Raw genomic sequence first — 20,679 nt, forward strand, 5'->3', positions numbered from 1 at the left:
TTTAATTTCACAGATAAGCTAACCTCTATATTTTAGCCAGTAATCACTTTTCCCCCCTATCAAACGTTTTACTGCTAACATTTTCTGAATAGGGTATCAGCATGTTTTTTAGTCCATCTTGGTTCTGGTTTTGGTGAGGCCCTGACTTAACATGATTCTTGTAATTAGCCTTCTAAAAATTTCATTCTAGTACCTTCCATATTTACAGTTCATGAAGTAGTCTGAGAGATTTTTTTTTTAAAACCAAAGTGTCTATTACAGAGGTAATAGATCAGGGCAAGAATTGAGAAAATGGAACACCTGTCATGTATTTCCTGCCTCTTTATTCATATCAAGTCACTGTGCTGTGCATGGATTCTGTTCCCTCTACTATTATTTCTACAATCTCATTCATAGATGGAGGGAGGAAGGGAGGGAGAGAGGGATGAATGCTGGTTAGATGGTTGGATGGATGGATGGATGAATGATGGATAGATAAAATTAAATTCAAGATTCTTTAGAGACTGGTGTTAGCCACTGTGCTTCAAATCTTTTCTGAACTAAGGTAGGTAATTCAGGAATACTATATATTAACTTTCAGTTTTTCACTTTAAAGTGAGCAATAAGAATAGGGAAAACATAATATGATGACTACACTAATAAAATATTTTAAAACACATTTTGAGAAACCATTTCCAAAAAAATGTGAGGTTCTAGAAATAAGAATCTTAACATTTCTTTATGGCATTTATTGGTACTGCAACAAACCAAATTTAAGTCCAATGAAAGGAATTCTTGATACTATGTGATTTCAACTTCATTACGATAAAAGAGATGTCGTTTATAAAAAAAGGTCCAATGAATGGTTCATCCAAAGATATTTAGTAATTATAGACTGACTTGTTGAAGTTCTTTGGATGTGCAAAGATGCTTGTCCTTTTTTCCTGTTGATACAGAATTAATCCATGGCCTATGTTAATCTATGTCTTTGGGTAGATAGGTTCAACTCTTAAGGTTTCAACATTGTATTGAAAATACTATCTTATTTCTCATGATGAATACTGTTGTCTCATTTTCCTTTCTCTCATAGATCCGGCCACCAGGTTCCCAACAATCTGGATGTTAGCTCTTTTGAGTATTGGATGTCCACTGACTGTAAGACAAAATATATAATTACATTAATAAATTTTAAATTATATGACACAATGTATCATGCTTTTGAAATAATTTTAAAATATTATAGGAAATCAGTTATGGTTGTGCTAAAACAAAGATTTGACTTGGGCACATTTCCTTCAGGTGTATTGAGATACATTATATATCATACCATGAGATTCAGCAAGAATTACTGTTGGACCAAAGAGTTGAGAGGAAGGATGGCAGAATCTGGATTCCACCAATCTACAGCATACTTGAAATAAATAAATTAGATGCAACATATGTTTGACCATAAGAACAACAGCATTGAAAATTTTTGCATTACAATGGAATCAGTTCTGATACTGATATTCAAATCAATACAAAGCACTATTTTTATAGATGGCTTGTACTTGATTCATCTTTATGTATAAAATGCCTTCAAATAAATAAAAAACATAGATTTACTGCAGACACCATTTTAGACAGTATTAATTTACAGATATGGTCATATACTTTGCCTTTTAAGACCTATTGTTGTTATTAAACAAAAACATTACTAACAGAAAATGAATGACTTGATGTGTTGTCAAAGGAGAAGCAGGGCATTGTTGTTTTCAGGTTTATCTATATTGCCATTAGAAAAAGAGCAAGGCTTATAATAAAAAAACTAAATTAGACTACATTCCGAATATTTATGAAATAATTAGTATTAGTAATTATCATTGCAGGTGTAATCACAGGGAAAGGCAATCACCAATTGATGTCCCAATATAGTAGTTATACAAGATAAGTGTGTTAGTTCTAAAGGTGAGATCTTAGGACTAAATGATTTCCTACTGCAATTTTTTTGATAATATGCAATACCAACCATATATTTCATCAGGCAGAGAATAGCTGAAATACAGGATTACTCAAAGTAGGTAAAATAGAAGAAAAAGTGAATATAATGGTCCAAGCTCTTGTTCTTATACATTTGTGAGTGAATCCAAATTTAATACTCAATCTTAGTTTCCTTATTTTTGAAACAGGGATAATATCTATCCTGTCTGGTTGTTAAAAGGATCCAAAAACATATGTCAAGAGATATATGTGTAAGAATAATGTATTAATATTGACCCATCAATTATAAAATATACCACACTAATGCAAGGTGTTAATAATAGGCAACAGGAGGAAGGGGTTGCAGGTGAGGGGGTATATGGGAACACCCTGTACTTTCCACTAGTATTTCTGTAAACCTAAAATTCCTCAAAAACATAAAGTCTATTAGTTAAAAATAAAGATATGTGCCTGACAATTCATTAAGTATTCAAAATATAGTTGCTGTATTATTATTATTTACACTATGAAGTTATAATATATGTAGGCTTTATAAAGAAATCACTAATAATTGTGTGAGATAATAGCAAATGTATATATATTGGTCTCTGTCCCCAGTTCCTGGCACAGAACTCTTAAAACGCTTACAATTTCCTAAGTGATAACAGCACTGGCAGCATCTTTTGTTCTAATGAGGTGACTCTGGGTGGGCTACTGGATGGGGGCTGGTCACCAGAAAGACCAAGCCATGATTAAAAGCTTGGAACTTTTAGCCCCCTCCCACCAACACTTCTCCAGGGGGGGACAGGGGCTAGAAATAGAGTTAATGGTCCACCATGCCTATGTGATAAAGCCTCAATAAAAATCCCAGTGGTACGGGGTTTAGAAAGCTTCCAGATGGATGAAAACATCCTTGGACCGGAAGGGTGATGCCACAGGGACAGAAAACAGAAGTACAGGACTCTCCCAGATCTCACCCCACTTATCTCTTAAACTGGCTATTCGTTGGTATCCTTTATCCTATCCTTTAATAAAATGGTAAATATAAGTAAATGTTTCCCTGAGTTCTGTGAGCTTCTCTAGCAAATTGATAAAACCTGAGGAGGGAGTTATGGGAACCTCTGATTTGTAGCCAAGTTGGACACAAGTTGTGGATAACTTGATAACCTACTACTTGTAATTGGCATCTGAAGTGGGGGACAGTCTCCTGGGATGGAGCACTTAACCTGGGAGATCTGACTGGCATCTGATTCTCTCTCCAGGTGGATTGTGTCAGAATTGAGTAAAATTGTAGGACACCCAGCTAGTGTCAGAGAATTGCTTGTTGACGTGGGAAAAAACAAAACTCACACATTGGAATTGGCGACCAGAATCTTAGTTGGTGACCGGAAGTGGGACTGGGAGCAGAATCCTAAATTGCATAATATATAATTTCATAAATATTTCAATTAAATAAAGGATCATTAATTTTAGGAAGGATAAAAATGTAAGTATACATGATATATTTTTAACCCTTCAAAGTAAGTATTCTCGACCTTCATTTTTGTCATATGGCAGAACAGATTCAGACAAAAATCTTTTTGTAAAACAACTCAAATCCTGAATAAAATATTAAGTGTATTTTAACTGCATTGCTAAATTGGCAGAGAAGGAAGAAAATGCAAAGGCCAAAAAAAGTAAAATCAGTAACCTTAGTGAATATTTGAGTGCTAAAGCCAGTTTTTTTTTCTGAGGTTTTCTGCTGAGCCCTGGATATCTGAGCTTCAGCCTTGTGAGGGGAGTGGGGTCAGGAGGTAAAGCATAAGGTTCACTCAAAATGGGAAGGCCGGCATGAGATCACAGCGGAGTGCGGGGCCCCAGAGGGCTACACATCAGAGTAGGTGGGATAATATCACAAAATAAAGAGAGAGAAGGAGAAAGAGAGAGAGAGAGAGAGAAGGGCAGGGAAATGAAGGCAAGGGAAGAGAAGAGAAAACTTCAAAGAAGAGGACAGCAAGAAACCTTTCCCTTTTCCATGAGGCTGGGTAGATGGAGCAGAGCCTCAAAGCCACCATTGTTTGATGCCCTGGTTCATGTCACTTGTGTGGTCCAAAATACCTTAAATAAATTTAGAGTTTGTTGGGCCCCAAGAACAAATGAAAAAACCTCTCTAGAGGAAAGCAACTTCAACCAAGGTCTTTAAAATATGTCATAGAAACATATTTTATTAAACCCTTATATGTTACAATCAGCTTTAAATAGAAAAACAGGCTACAAAGCAGTATCTATAATGTGATCCCAGTTTTTAAAAAAGTTATATGCATAGGAAACCATGTACAGTATTAAATACCAAAATATTCACAGTGGTTGGAATTATAATTTAGCTTTAGTTCTTTTCGCTTATCCATATTTATGACAGAAGATATTATTTATGTAAAATAACAGTATTAGAGATGTTCAAGTTTCTAGATTGGAATATACGGTAGAAAGTCATTTTTATTGTAGATAATGAATAATCAGAAGTTAGATCTTTGTTGATAGTCAATAATTTGAATAAATGATTTCAACTTGGGAAAATAATCAAATAAAAATAGATAATATGGTTAATATTCATTTAATAGGCTGTATTTTCAGAAAAGGGATACTAAATTTTCCTCAAAGGCTCAAAGTAAGCTTTTGTCCTCTGTTTTCTTCTAAACCATCTCTATGTTTTTATGTTCACAAGTCTATTTTATGATTTTTCATGCCATTTCCATGACCCACTCAAGGTTATATATTGTATTATTCTACACTATTGGCTACTTCCTGTCAGTGCTTCAAAATGAATCTTTGTAGAGCAACTTGGAAAGAAAACAAACACTGACTGTGTTAGAACATAAAATACACATTTAGGTTGTTGAGTACTATTGAGTCCTATTTGTTCAGGTTCTTGCTAAGGGCTATGAGGTGATATAAAAGGCACTAGCTGAGACCTTTCTGGGTCTTCATTTCCTAATCCAGAAACAATTAAAAAAACAAACAAACAATTGCAATTATTATGCTACTCATAGACATTTAGTTTAAAAAATGAAAGTATCTACCTAATGCGGTATAATGGCCCTGCCCACCAGAAGATTATCATAGTGAATACAAAGCAAAAATATAGTCCTAGATGACAAACAATAAAGGACGTATTTAAGTAGTTACATTTGATGCTCATATGTTGCAAGGGTCCAAATTTGAACCCAAGTTTTGTGCATCTAAGTATTTCAAACAGAGTTACGTCCATGAAGACTGGCTGAATAAATCCTCTAGAGATCTCTCTGCAAAGAAAGACCAAGAAATCTTCTTGGGGAAAAAAATTCTTAATATGAGAAGAGTGAGCTGAATATTTTCATCTTGGTCCAATAAGATGATGGCTGTTGGCAGGGATGAGTGGTTTCATGTGCTCTGAGCTACCCCTTGCTAAGATGATTTTGCCTTGACTCTGCACTCCCTTCTTCCCCACCCTCCCACCTCGCCAAAAAGATTCTGGCCTATAGCCTTGTGAAAGGAAGACTCAAATGAGAAAATAATGGAGCTGAAAAAGCTATTTTCCTATACCATGTTCTCGGGATACTGAGAGAACAGGGTATCAGTGCTCTGAGATTAAGGGAACTGGGTTACAAGGCCAGGACAGCGATGGGCTTTTCCCTTCAGCAGGTTGGCTTAGGCCCATATGGAATCCACACACCATGGCCTGGACAGGTGCTAGTGGCAATAGCAGCAGCAAGACACCTCCATCAGGCTTCCTGAGCTTTGGAGTGACAACAGCAGACAGCACTGCAAGGGGGTGGGTGGGAGGGGGGTGAAATTTCTATGTTGAAGCTTAGAATGGTGTATTTATGAGCACAAGTGAGATATCCTAGGAGAACTTCTAGAAATAACTGCAGCTACCGGGATTGCTTTCAAAGAGACCAGAAGTTGCATAAGAGTAGGTAGAAAATTCTATGTGCCACTATTTTTGTGATTATGTATGTAGTTGGATATTGTTTTGAAATATTAAAAGTTTGCTTCCCACTCCTCACTATTCCTCTCTCCTGACTCTGCCATTCAAGCAATAGTAATGGATTCCTTGAGGGTGACTGAAAATAATCACCTCATTTCTGACACATATCAATTTTGAAATAAGGAAAAAATTATAAAAGCTAATAAATATTCTATCCTTGAGTTTTTAAATAATCAGCTCTCTCTTGTAATCTGTTAAAAAAATGGAAAACATATAGTTATTTAATAACCATAGCTATTTTAAACGAGATGAATAATTTTGTGACATTCCATATATGCATTACCCTCAAGCAGAAAAATCCTAGAACAAAGAATACAATGGCATTTCAAGAAGGAGGTTTTCAAACATAAAGCAATAGCAATATTTTCTAAAGGAAGACTTCTACTTGGAAGAGTATGGCTTTGCTCAGAACGTACAACATTTGGGGGATTCAAGAAACTAGAATCTGAAGAACTTAGCACATGGAGCCATGTGGTAAGGAAGATTGTGTGATGACAGTGAGAACCCTCTCCAACTTACAGAATTGGACTAACAGACTGGTGGAGGAATGAAAGAGGAAATACTGATGGACTCTTGAGAAAGGGCCAGGCACCCTATGCCCTTGTATCTTGCCCTGGGGGAACAGAAAATGGGAAACCTCAATGATAGAAAGCACATATAGGTTGTGGAAAAATCTGGGAGTAAAGGGGTTTTGTTGAAGGGGGCTGCAAACCCCTTAGAAAATGCCATGTGGCCAATATGGCACTGCAGCAATAGCTGTGGGCAGTGCCTAGGTGATGGCTCTGCAGCCTTACAGAACAAATCACAGCCCGATGCGATGTGAAGAGAGCTACTGAGATTCAGAGCATCCCAAGGGGATGTGAGAATTCTGAGAAGGCTGTCTGACTGAAGGATGCCTAAGGTCAGGATAGGGAGCAAACTGAGTGTATGAACTTCACTACTGGGGCTGTGGCAGAAATTAAAACTGCAGGCCAGTGAATGGCTCCCGGGGTTCAGGTGGCATGATTCACACCACAGGTGGCCAGCAAGGAGAAGGGGTCACATTGAGACTGTCTCTCACAAGATGAAGGAAATGAGAGAGCAGGCCTGTTATAAATGGGCTCCTGACACAAAGTAAGTAGGAATAAAGGACAAAGTTAGAGGGCACACATAAACAGTAAGAGTAGCATAGAAACACAAAAGATAGAAAAGGAGCTTATAGAATATAGAGATGAAAGAAGTCAGTCTGGTTACTAATAGGGAAATGTTTCCCACGTGAAAGACTTGACTCTACATACTGTGCAATCAGGAAATACAAATTTCATCGAAAGTGACAACTCATTGAAAGGGGTGGGGGGGAAAAGAAGCTTACCTAAATAACTATGCAAAACAGTGTTTTGACTGGAAACTGGAGGCTAAAGACAAAAAGCAGATGGATAGACACAGAAGGATAGATACTGAAATAATTATAACTATGTGTACAAACAGGGGTTTGTATTCACATACATATATTTCCTAGAGCTGTCCACTGAGAGAGCCTGGGAACAGTGATACCTCAGTAGCAATGAGCATATCTAGTGCTCAGATTTTGCATTCTGAAGACTATTCTCCAATAAAAGGAACCAAGACTCCTTGGAGAGATGGTTGGTTCTCTAGGACTAGGGCAGATAATACAAGATGAGTCTGCAGAATCTTGCAGTGCCAAAGGAAGCATTCAAAAACCGAAAGGGTAGGGCTTCCCTGGTGGCGCAGTGGTTGAGAGTCCACCTGCCGATGCAGGGGACACGGGTTCGTGCCCCGGTGCGGGAGGATCCCACATGCCGCGGAGCGGCTGGGCCCGTGAACCATGGCCGCTGAGCCTGCGCCTCCAGAGCCTGTGCTCCGCAACGGCAGGGGCCACAACAGTGAGAGGCCTGCGTACCGCAAAAAACAAAACAAAACAAAACAAACAAACAAAAAAAACCTGAAAGAAAAAAAAAAAAAACCTGAAAGGGTAAAGTAACGTTAAAGAGACTCAGGAACCAACCTGAAAAAGCTCCCAAAGTCTAATGTTGGAATAATTTCAGCAACAACAACAGAATAATGTAGTTTTAGATTATAACTCATAGTAGGAAAGAAATATGTAGGAAAGAAATATTTATAAGTACATATTGATATCAATAAATGAATAAAAGGGGAGAAAATATCTAGTAATTCTTAATAATTTATGTCGATACTCCCACCTCCAAGAAAAAAGTTGAATTCCTCCATTCCTCCCCATTCCCTCCCCCAGTGTGAGCTGGACTTAGATATATGCTTTCAAAAAATAGGTTGCAGAAGGTGGGTGGGAGGAAAGTTACTTTATAGTGAGTGGAGAAACCTGACAAATACTACCTTGGCCAGGTGATTAAGGTTAACAGCACTGGGGATAAGTCATATTGATAGCATGTTCCTGCTGATATGATGTGGTGAGGAGGGCACGTCACCTCTGACATTCTTTCAAAAAATGTATAATCTCAGCACTTAAAAAAACAATAACAATGAGAATAACAGCTGTCATTTAATGTACATTCATTTTGTGCCAGGCACTGTGCCGAGCACTTTACTTATCTTACTTTCTCTTTCCACCAATACCTGATGCTATCATGATTATTATTATAGGAAACTAAGACTCATATCAGTGACATGTTTCAATGGATAAATAATTCTTTATCTACATACGGACTGCAGAACCTTTTATAACAACTCATTGGAAACCATAGCACTCTATATATATCACTTATTTTTAAAGCAGGTCTAAGGTACATTATATTATTGCTTCTTTTTTTATACATTTGTCCTGTATCTTCAAAATATCAATAATTCACTTCTTTTTCTCAGTACACTAATCTCTATGAGTGTGTCTTGCAGATAGATGAGTGTTCAATAAATAATTTTGATAATGCTTATTTTTGTTTTATAAAAATGACATCGTACCATGCATATTTTGCTTTCTTCACTCAAGAAGGATTAATTCATGGAAATTCCTTCAAGCTAACTAGTATAGCTCTAATTCATTATTTTAAGTGGTACATAGTATTTTGTGATATGAATAGACCATAATATTCCTCTACTGATTAATGTTTACTTTGTTTCTCAGTTTTTCCAAAGAAAAATAATGTTAAAATAAGCATGTTTGTTTGTTTATTAGGTAGTGGTTTTATTTCTATGTGATAGATTCTCAAGATGGAGTGCAGAAACACAAGTATACACATTTTTAATTTTAATTGATATTGTCAAGGTGCTTTCTAAAACACTGTAAAATTCATATTTCTACCAGCAATGTGTGATGGTACTTCTTTGCTCATATCCCAGCCAACAATAGCAATTATTTTGTTTTGTTTTAATTTTGGCCAGTCTAAAAGCTGCTAATCTACTGAGTTTCCTCATCCACTAGTGACTTTGAGCATCATTGCATATATCCAATAGCTGTTGGATTTTTGTTTTGTGAATGGTTTCTCTACATTTTTTGTCTATTTTGCTATGATTGTTCCCTTGTTCCCTATTTTAAATAGCTCACTGTATTAAACCTCTGCCTTCAAAAATGCAATTCCACTCCAAATCAAATTTATTTTTAATTTTGTTTTGAATTTTATTTTATTTATTTTTTATACATCAGGTTCTTATTAGTTATCTATTTTATACACATCAGTGTATTCATGTCAATCCCAATCTCCCAATTCATCCCACCACCACCACCCCTCTACCACTTTTCCCCCGCCTTGGTGTCCATACGTTTGTTCTCTGCATCTGTGTCTCTATTTCTGACTTGCTAACCCGTTCATCTGTACCATTTTTCTAGGTTCCACATATATGCATTAATATATGATATTTGTTTTTCTCTTTCTGACTTACTTCACTCTGTATGACAGTCTCTAGGTCCATCCACATCTCTACAAATGACCCAATTTCGTCCCTTTTTATGGTTGAGTAATACTCCATTGTATATATGTACCACATCTTCTTTATCCATTTGTCTGTCGATGGGCATTTAGGTTGCTTCAATGACCTGGCTATTGTAAATAGTGCTTCAGTGAACATTGGGGTGCATGAGTCTTTTTGAATCCAAATCAATTTTTTAAATAAATTTGCTTATGGTGTTTTTTCATAGAAAAGTTTTGAAAGTTTTATGTATAAGCAAGGTCATTTTTCTTTTCTTCTGTATTCTTTTTGAGTACTATCTTTCCTGCTCCTACCTTAAATATGTAGTTCTCTAGATTTCCTATCAGATTTATTTAGTTAGTTAGTTACTTAATTATATACCTATTTATTTATTTAGATGGTTCTTCAGCTTTCTCAACTGCCTCTTTTAGTATCTATTGATATTATCATATGATTTTTTTCTCCCTAAAAATGTTGATGTAATAAACTATGGGAATAGAATTCTTAATTCTTAATATGGTGTCATCCTTCTGTTTGGAACAGAATGTTTAATCGATGGCTGGGACAACTTACTTGTCTCCAAGTACTCTGTACTCATGACTACTAAGGCAAAGACTGCCAACTTCTTCCACCCTGTCAGAAACTGTTTTGGATCTTTCAGGCCCAATTACAAGAAATCAACTCTTAGTAAGAGCCCTTCAGCCAGGTTTACATAAAAGTGACCTGGGCATCTTCCATGAGCTGGTTCTCATTCTCTGACCAGTGGCTAAGCAATGAGGCTTTGAAGCAAAGATGTTAGAGATGAAAATACAAGAGCAATTCTAGAATTTTCAAATAGAAATCCTTCATCATATTTCTTTAAGGGGGTGATAGAAAAAGACAAAGTAACACAAGCGTAAGACTTTAGAATATATGTAAAACACACAAATAAGAAATTTCTCTGAGTTGATGTAGATCCTAACATTCCAAACAAATACATGAGATTAACTTGAGGAGGAGGCCCATCTAGAAAACACATTTTTAAAATCCTAGGAAAAAATGTGTACAAATGCATTTTACCCCAGATGTTCTCCATAACTTAGTATATCTCTTGACCTTCTTTGGTTTTCCATCTCCTTGTCATAAAATGAACGTGGTATGGTATTATTACAAAAATCCACTAGGAAATACTCAAACAAGTGCTTCATTATTTATTTTAGTCTATATTAGGACAATAGCATAGTGAAGATTCAAACTGCTGAATTGCCTCTGAGAAGAAACAATCACAAGAAAATTAAAGTGTTCCAATATATGTGTACACTGGAAAAGAGCAAAGATGGTTCAACCATCTGTGTTATAACCTACTGAGCTCTAACTGAAATCCAATTGATCTTAATGGGATTTAGCTAAGGACAAACAAAGCAGGATGGTCAATATCTCACCAGGAAGTGATAAAAATTCTTGTGACATTTTTAGCACAAAGCAAATTTTGGGATCAGCAAGAACAGAATTCAAATACTGGCACTACTAACTTAGTGCCTCTGTGTTCTCAGGAAAGATGAGCTTGCCTTTCTTCAACTGTAAAATGAAGATAATAAGAGGACTTAACCTAAAAGGATTAGCATAGGAATTTAATGAGAAAATGCACACAAAGCACTTGATTTAGATTTGAATACATCATAATTTCTTAATAAATTTTAGCTGTTGTTATTGCCCTTCTCATTTTTTTTTTCAGTCATCCTCTACTGAGATGGAGATTAGTTTATCAGCATCTGCCTTAGTATATATTTATTTATTGGGTATATTGAGGTTAAAAAAAAAAAAGTGTGTTTGCTATGTGAATGCAACTTCCAGACAGGCAAACAACCTCTTCCAATGGACCGCCAGTTTGTTTCCTCTAACTTTTTCCTATATATTCTCTATTTACCACTGATGCGCCTACATTCTGATGTGAAGACAACTGAAATGTACAATTCTTTCTCCATTCTGATTGGGTTTCAATACACAACACTAGCTCCCCTGCCCACACACATTTCCCAAGTTAAACTCTGAGGAATAGAAATTTCATTTTGTTTACTCTTCTTCAATTAATCGGATAGATAAATCTATCTGGTGTGTATAAGAGATCTACCAATGCACAGACCAAACTTCCTGCCCTCCCACCTCTCCCTTCTTTTATGAGCAAAACTTGGAAATATTGAAAGACTCAGGCTGGTAGAGTTCCACCAGTTTCATTTTCCCAGACCTTGAATCTAGGCAATGACAACTTCTGAGCAAGCATATTTATTAAGGTATTTAATCCCTTTCCATACAGGATCCACATCTGCGGAAAGGTTGAGAACAGGGTATGTTCAAAGGGTAAATTCGCTCACAGTTATACTTTACCACTAGATGGCACTCTTTGTCATATCGAAGCAAATGTGGGGTCACTTCCTACTACCAAAATGCTCTGCAGTAGGCACTTGGCCTGCACCTGAGAAACATCTAACAGTAACAATGACTTTGTCACACTGGAAGCAAATAATAATTTCCAATGTAAGACCAAGTCTGGCCTTGATGAGGATAGGAAAATCCAATTATCTCCACCAACAAGAACCTCATTTAATAGGTACCCACCTCCAGTGGGCTGAAGGCTACCTGCAGTGTTTCTATCTCCAACAGTATCCAGCTTTCCACACTCCATCATTCCAGAGGCTTATGGAATCACCTTTTACCCCCACAGACTGTGCTGTCACTATGGTATCAGACTGTGGTGTCACTAGCAAGAACTCAGATGAGCTTCCAATTTTGTGATGAAAACCAATACACTTTTACCATGTAAAACTCCTATGTAAACATGATCCAATTGTTCCTGATTCTCCAAGATTCATTCTACTACTGCTGACAGGTCATGGAAGTTAATTTTCAGGCTGAAAATGGGCATTTTTCTTTCTCAAAGATGCACAAGAACTGAACAGATAAATTCCAGCAACAGTTTTTCAATAAGTCCACCCCAGAAACATTTTTGTGGAGTTGAGGTCATGAAAAGACCCCAGTTCTAAGCATTCTACATCACACTTAACATTTTGTACTTACAAAGAAGCCCAGCCCTAGAGATTTAGTGGCATGTTCTAATCATGACCAAGTCCTTTTTCTCTATTGGATGCTTCTTATGAATTTCTCAAGTTTTTAAAAAATTATTGTAATTATTCTGAACGAAGAAAAAAACTTGCTTAATTGCAAGTTCCACAGCAGTGGACACATTCTCAGAGGCCCAAGTTTATCTGACATGAACATTCTCTGAACAGAAGAATTTTAAACCCTTCAAAAATTAGGTCTCCATTGAGACTTGGTTAAAACTCATGTCCAATTGAAAATTTTAAAAAGTACTTCCTTAATCTAGTAAATTTATATGGTGCTGAATAGGTTTTCTTCTCTTTCTGGCATTTCTTGCCTTAAGTAGGTCATCCTAAACACAATTGTAATTAGCACAAGTTCAGTTTCGTGGATGTCTCTCTCCTTTGCAGCTCCCTTTGACCAGAAAAAAAAAAAATGGTGAAATGTACTCTTGGCTCAATTACAGAGTAATTTTAATGCTGAGCCCAGCAAGTTGGGTTTAAAACTCTAGATTATAGATCCCACAATGTTATCCCAATATAATTCAGGGGTTCATGTGATCTCGTTTCTGACATAATCTAGGGTAATGATAAAGAATTCTAATTTTTACTCATCATAAGAAAATGCCCATATACACACTACTATTCAAGATTTGAATCTAGCCGGTCAACAGACTTTGTACTTTTGCCTTTTGTCTGAATGTTAATTATTTGCATACATATTTAACTGAGATATATATTTATATGGTACACAAATATTTTATGCACATTATGATTTTAGCTCTAGGAATTTAAATTTAAAATTATACAAGCATTTATAAACATCTTCTATTCTTGGATCTCGATTCTGTAGTGGATTGATTCCTCCCTTCAACCTTCCACCTCGATCTAGAGCAACCGGAGATACAAAAACTGTATTTCTGAGATGGCCTTGAAACTGACTCTGGATGTTAATTGCCTACTACCAACTAGCTACACTTTCATAAGATTTGGAAGGGAAAGTGATGTGGAGACCATCTTTCTATCCTTTTCTTTTTTTTCTTTCTGCTAGTAGATAAGGTCAAAGAAAGGCAAGTTTGTTCTGCTCAAGTATTCCAAAGACTCTTACCTAAACTCCTGGGTGACTAGAAGTATTTGCAGCAGCAGCAACAAAAACATCTTCGTGACTTCACATCCTGATTTCCGGAACAGCTACTGGGATGTGTTCCTGTATTCATAGCTCCAGTGGCAGCCACCAAGATGGTAACTTCCCTAGTGGGTCAGACCTTCATTGCTCTGAGAGTCACTCCTAGAAATCCAAACTAGAAACCATCCCTTCACCATTCAACAATTTTTTACAGGTCTTTTTAAAAAAATGTTATTGAAGTATAGTTGATTTACAATGTTGTATTTAATTTCTGCTGTACAGCAAAGTGACTCAGTTTTACATGTATATAGTATTTTCATATTCTTTTCCATTATGGTTTAACACAGGATATTGAATCTAGTTACCCGTGCTGTAAAGTAGGACCTTGTTGTTTATCCATTCTATATATAATAGTTTGTATCTGCTAATTCCAAACTCCCAACACATCCTTTCCCCACCCACCCCCCTTGGCAACCACAGTCTGTTCTCTATGTCTGTGAGTCTGTTCCTGTTTTGTAGATAGGTTCATTTGTGTCATATTTTAGATTCTACATATAATAATCATATGGTATTTGTCTTTCTCTTTCTAACTTACTGCGCTTAGTATGATAATCTCTAGGTCCATCCATGTTGCTGCAAATGGCATTATTTCATTCAGCATTTTTTAAAGTACTAATTTTTGGCATCAAATCAGTTTCTTCTTAACATTTCTAGTGTGCTTTTCATTTCCTGTGCTGAGCCTTGACTGATAAAGTATTCATTGTCTGAATTGTATTATTGCTGTCTGGTAAAAGTTCTTGAAGCTGATGCCTTTTAGAGACTGTGGAGCTGCTGCATCTTGCAGTTTTTTCTTTTCATGCATTCTGGTCCATCGTCCTCACCTAGTCCTCCTTTCCTTAGTAACCCTGTCCATTCACTACTTTAGAACCATTTATGAAAACTATTTTGTCAATCAAGCTTAATTTATCCCTTGGTTCCAGTTTAGGAATGTTAACATCATTTTGAAAGAAAAAGAAAATTCAGGAAATAGAATGTTTGTTTTAAGGCATTTAAAATGACAGTGTTCTGAATGAAGGGAAGTTTTGTTTGTTCCTTTTTCTCTTCTCTGGTATATTTAAACCAGGAAATATGTCCTGATCCCAGCTCCTACCACTTTTCACCACTGCTGCTACATCCTTTGCTGCTGCTACTATTGCTGCTTCACCCTTGCCCTGAAAATTCTGTTTCGAAAAGTAGTGTAGGTACTGTACTTGATATTTTGCATTTGTCACAAAATAGAAATGTTTTCAAGATATGTGTGTATAAAAATTAGTGGTCAAGATCATGCCAAGTCCCTTGCCTCTGCCACAGTTTTGCACAAAATCCTTTGTGCTGAAAATCCCATCTTTTATTTTATTTTATTTTTTTTAGGATATTCTTTATGAGCAAAATTTAGCCTAGGAATAGCCATTAAGGAAGTCCCAAATCCGGGAGATTGGGATTGACGTACATATACTGATGTGTATAAAATGGGTGACTAATAAGAACCTGCTGTATATAAAAAAAAGGAAGTCCCAAATCCATTCAGTTAAAAAGCTCAGTAAGTTCATATCAAACAATAAATATTGGTACCAGAGCACCTTGCTGAATTTGTTCTCAGCTAAACACTAAAATAAATACCATACATATTTATATGTGATGGTTGTTGGGAAGACTATCAGAAGGGTAAACAACATTTGGGGAAACCATCCGCCATTTGTTTCTTTGTACCTGACCAAAAATATGTTCAGCTGGTATTTGTGCTACTACATAGATGGGCGCCTACAGCCCATCTGATACTTCTGCTTTCATCCTCTTTCTCTGAAGAACTATGCCCAAGTCCCAAAATGCCATGGCCAAACCAGAGGAGTATCCTAACAAAGGAGAAAGTCTTTGTCAACAGGAGCTAAGTTAGCTCCTACTTTTTGGTTTATGGATGGCAAGGATTTTGTAGAAAAAAAGAAAAAAAAATAAGTAAAATACAATTTCCACTCTCAGATTATTTCAAACATTAGTTTGAAAGTTAATCGGGTTAATGCACTTCTGTGGAAAGAACTGGGACTTTTTGCACTCTGGTTTCTTTCCAGATCTTTTACAAAAACATAAACACAATTCCCATTTACATCTTCTTGCTATTCCATTGTGTTTTTCCTAAATATTATAATTCATTGATTCTTCCTCCCAGTTTATGTCTCTTTAAATTCAGATTGGAAGTATGGAATTTCCTTAGCAAATAGTATTAGATGCTGCAAGATTATTTTAATTTAAATTTACTATAAATAATCATTTAATGAAATAAGCAGACGTCTATTCCATTTTCATTGACAGGGCCAGAGGGTAATATTTGAGTATTTTGTTTCCAACAATTTATTATGAATATTTTCAAACATACTAAAACTGTGAATGAATTATACAATGAAAACCACTTAGATTCTACAATTAATAATTTACTGGACTTTATCATGTATCTCTCCATCTATCCGCCCTGTTTAAGGATTTTGTAATCAAATAATAGGAAGAATGAGCTGAAAAACATGGGCATGACTGAATAGAAATCCCCTCACTCTTAATATTTTCAACATTTTGACTTTGCTTTTTCCTCTCTAAACATTTCTATAAACATTTGGAGGATGTTTGAAATGAACACTGAGATTATGACTCATATCTCAACGTTTTCGGCAGGTTTTCCCATGTTTTTCAATAATGCAGGTTTTGTTGAGCAGTAGAGGAAGAAGGGTTATCTTTGAGTATCAGAGTAATATATAAAGCTCCTTACATGTCACAACTCTGCCCTCGATTTTTAAATAATGGGATTTTATAAAAAGACTGAATAAAGGACTCTAAAGCGATAAACTACAGAGAGATATAAGATGCTATTGCCAAAAACAGATAGCATTCAATTAGTTTTTTAAAGGCATTCTTATCACATCTACTCCTAATATTAGCTTTCTCAATAAACAATAGCCTGCTGCAATATTGCCAGGGTTGCCCAGCTGAGATGACAATGTGCAGTGACAGATGATAGGGACCATCTGAAATTGTTGATGTGATTCACAAATGGCACTCACTGGCCACTCAGTCTTTAAGATCATTCAGTGACTCTAACAAGATACCAGATTAATATTCATGTGGTAACAGAGATAAGAAATGCATTTTTCTGCAATAAAAAATGAACTAAAAATATGTTGTGGGTTTATTTTCACTTACTTTTATCTAACTGAGCCTAATGTGTACATAAAAAACAATAAACACAAATCTTTCTGCTTTTTAAAAAGGGTTTAAATATTGTGTGCCTATTCAAGACTTTAGTTAAGATTTACAGCTTGTATTTGCTATAAATGAAGGGAAAATAGGTAGGGAAAAATATCTCTATGATTTAATGTAATCATGCCACCATTCACACTAGCTTACGTCAGTCTCTAATTTTTAAACACATGAATTAGCACATTAAACTACTGGGTCAAATTAAAGTTTAGAATAATATTTTATAATCTGTTCTTTTTCTCCAGAACATTGAAATTTTCTAGTTTTAAAATTTTAAAAATTCATTATTTTAAATCGTCTAACTAAAAATTATATTTTCAAGATATTTTGGCACATTGGCCAATTTGATAGGATTGAAACATTTGACCTTCTGAAAGGAAATGAAATATTTAGATTGAAATTTTTGTAACATTCCGAATTCAAGACACAAACCAACTGTTGGCTTATGATAAACAAAAAATTTCTTAACATTATCTGTGAGGCTCTAAAAGGTCTGGCCCCTTCCTACCTTTCAAGTCTCATCTGGAAGGATGTTCACAGGATTTCTAGGTAAGGCAATACTCTAGTTTTCTCTTACCATAATGAGCTGCTGCTTCTTATTCTTTTAAGGATTATTCTTCCTTCTCTCTGACTTGGTATCAAATTCTGTGCCTTGAAACCTCCTCTATCTTTATCCCCCTTCTTCCCCAGAATTATGCCCTTAAATATTATACATTTGTTAATAGCTATCAAATTGATATCTCCAGCTTCAGTAGCTCTCTAAGCTCCAGATTTGATGTGAAAGGGGACCCTAAAATCCACTGCATATCAAGGGTAAGAAAAATGAACACTTTCAGTGATATCCTGGACTGACTAGAGAAGATTTTACATATCTCTTCCCAATTCTCTGTTCAGTAGCATCAAAGTTGGAGAGTCATAGGTATATATTCTGCCTGACATTGCTGCTGTGAAGAGTAACGTGTTATAGAGCAGAGGAAATGAGATAGTAATGGGCAGAATAAAGCAAATATGCAAAGAGCAACAGTGCTAAGAGATCTTGTGGTTCAGGAAAGAGGGAGAGAAGGCAAGTTGACATTCCATAACCCATAATCCCATGTAGCATGGCTCTGCTGTCTGCAATTGGGTTTCATGTGCCTACATTCTGTTTTTTAAATAAACACGTTTTGCTTAAAAGTTCTTATTAAAAATTGCCGTTAAAGATTTAGTTGAAAAAAAATATCTCACTAACATCAAGATATGGTACCAAATTGACCTCTTGCAATCACCACTTAAATGTGCATTAGTCATCTCAAAATTCACGTCTAAGACTGAACTGAATTTCCCCCAAAGCTGCTTCATTCACATTTCCTCTTCTTCCTCAGCTCAGTAAATCCAACATTTTTAGTTGTTCAGGCTAAAATCATTAGACTTTGACTCCTTTTCTCTCACATAACTATATCCTCTCCCATTGCGTGTCCTGCTGGCTCTATCTTCTGAATATATTCAGAATCTGAATACTTCTCATCATCTCCATTGTCACCACCCTTTTCCAAGCCATTATTCTCTCCTGCCTGGATTATTGCAATAGCTCTTATTAGTCCCTGCTTCTGCCTCTTTCTGCCTCACCCTCCCACCCCTCAAGTCTATTTTCTACACAGCAGCCAGAGTAAATCTTGTCACTCTTCTGATCAACACTCCATTAAGCTTCCCATTTCCCTCAGGCTAAAAGCCAAAAACTTGATAATGACCCCTGCCTCTTTAGCTCTGTAACCTCCCCTCCAACTATGCACCTCTTCATTTATTTCCTTCCAACTACACGGGCTCCCCTGCTGTCCTGAAACACTCCAGACACTCTCCTTTCAGGTTCTTTGCCTTGCTGTTCCTTTTTTTAGAATTTCTCCTCAATGATCCCCCTGGCACAATTCCTCACCACTTCAGGTGTTTGCTCAAATGGCACCTTCTACATGCAGATTTCCTTGCTCATTCCATTTAAATTGAAGCACCACCTACTCCCAGGACATCCTAACCACTTCTAGCCCCTTTCTGCCATACAGTTTACAACCATATAACACAGTGTGTATTTTATTCATTTTGTTTATTTTCTGTTTCTCTCCACTAGAATATAAACTCTTGGCTGGCAGAAATTGTTGACTATTTAGATCAGAGCTGTATCCCCATGTGCCTAGAATGATGCCTACTATATAGTAGATGCTCAATAAACCTTTGAATAAATGAATGAGTGAATTCAGATAATAAATAAAAATACTTGTGGGGGTGAAGTTGGAAAAATGGCTGAATTACACAAACTATTTGCCTCCACTGCCTTAATTCAATGGAATATTGCCAACTCTTTGTTTTGTTCTATTTTGATTCTGCATCTGTGTAGAGTTCGTTTCCAAAATTTGGGGATGTATAGTAATTTAGTCAGGGAAAAAGTTGTTTCCATGGATGCCTGGTAAACTGATTACAATGAAATTGGCAGTGGGTCCTAGCTTTAATATGACACCATGCCATATTATAATTCTAATTTCCACTATAAAGTTTTTCTAGTGGCAGAATGGGTACTTTCCCAGGTCCTTTTATTTTTTTACAAAACTTAGATAAAAAGCTCATGTTGTATTTGGCACCTGATCATTCACAGCAATCTTCTCAGATAAAAACACAGAGTCAGTGAGAAGAAAGGAAAAAAATCTCCTGCAGACCAGAAGGAAATAATCCCTTGCTATATGCTAATGAACCAACAATAAAGGCCCTATTATGTTATTGTTTTGAATGATATTGTTCACATTAAGTTTCAGTGATGCCAAAGGCAGAATCACCCAGAGGCTTGGATACATCAGTTAGGACAATGACACATACTTAAGCTCATCAATATTAACAATGGCTGGTGCATCTAGTTTAGACCAAAATGAAAAAAATGGAAACTTGAGTTTTCTTTTTAGTCTTATTTGGACATTATTGATCATATTCTTGAACAGAGAAAAAAAAGGAAAATTATACTGTGGTATCAATACCCTGAAATACACACAAACATATGTCCTAATGGGACAACACCAGCATTAAAAGTATCTTGAGACCCCTGCCTGTTCCCAGGCTAAAATAGTAATACTAATTGTCCTTGTCTTGAATCTCTTGTGCCCTCATATTCTAAGATTTTTAAGTCTAGTTAGACTGGTAATTGCTTCCATTGCCATATGTAGACACTTTAAAAAATGATGTAGGTGATAGAAACCAGAGACAAAATGCATCATACATATATTTTGACTTGCTCATAAATCTAGGAAATTTAGAGGATCTCTAGTCATTAAATTATGTTTGAAATATGTGGATAATGAATATCTCTATGGCCCTCTAAGGATAATGCAGATTCCAAATTAGACACTAGAATTTTTTAC

At 36.0% G+C, this 20,679-nt stretch overlaps 1 protein-coding gene across 1 annotated transcript in view; it reads right to left on the bottom strand.

Moving 5' to 3' along the window:
• Positions 1–1,028: 1,028 nt before the first annotated feature.
• Positions 1,029–20,679, bottom strand: part of IQCM (IQ motif containing M) — a 343,551-nt gene continuing 323,900 nt past the window's right edge. The window contains exon 13 of the mRNA XM_060147491.1: positions 1,029–1,132. Coding sequence (XP_060003474.1) covers positions 1,029–1,132 — 104 coding nt within the window. The remainder of the gene's footprint in view (positions 1,133–20,679) is intronic.

The sequence above is a fragment of the Lagenorhynchus albirostris genome, chromosome 4 (assembly GCF_949774975.1).
Source record: "Lagenorhynchus albirostris chromosome 4, mLagAlb1.1, whole genome shotgun sequence".
In the NCBI taxonomy this organism is placed as follows: Eukaryota; Metazoa; Chordata; class Mammalia; order Artiodactyla; family Delphinidae; genus Lagenorhynchus; species Lagenorhynchus albirostris.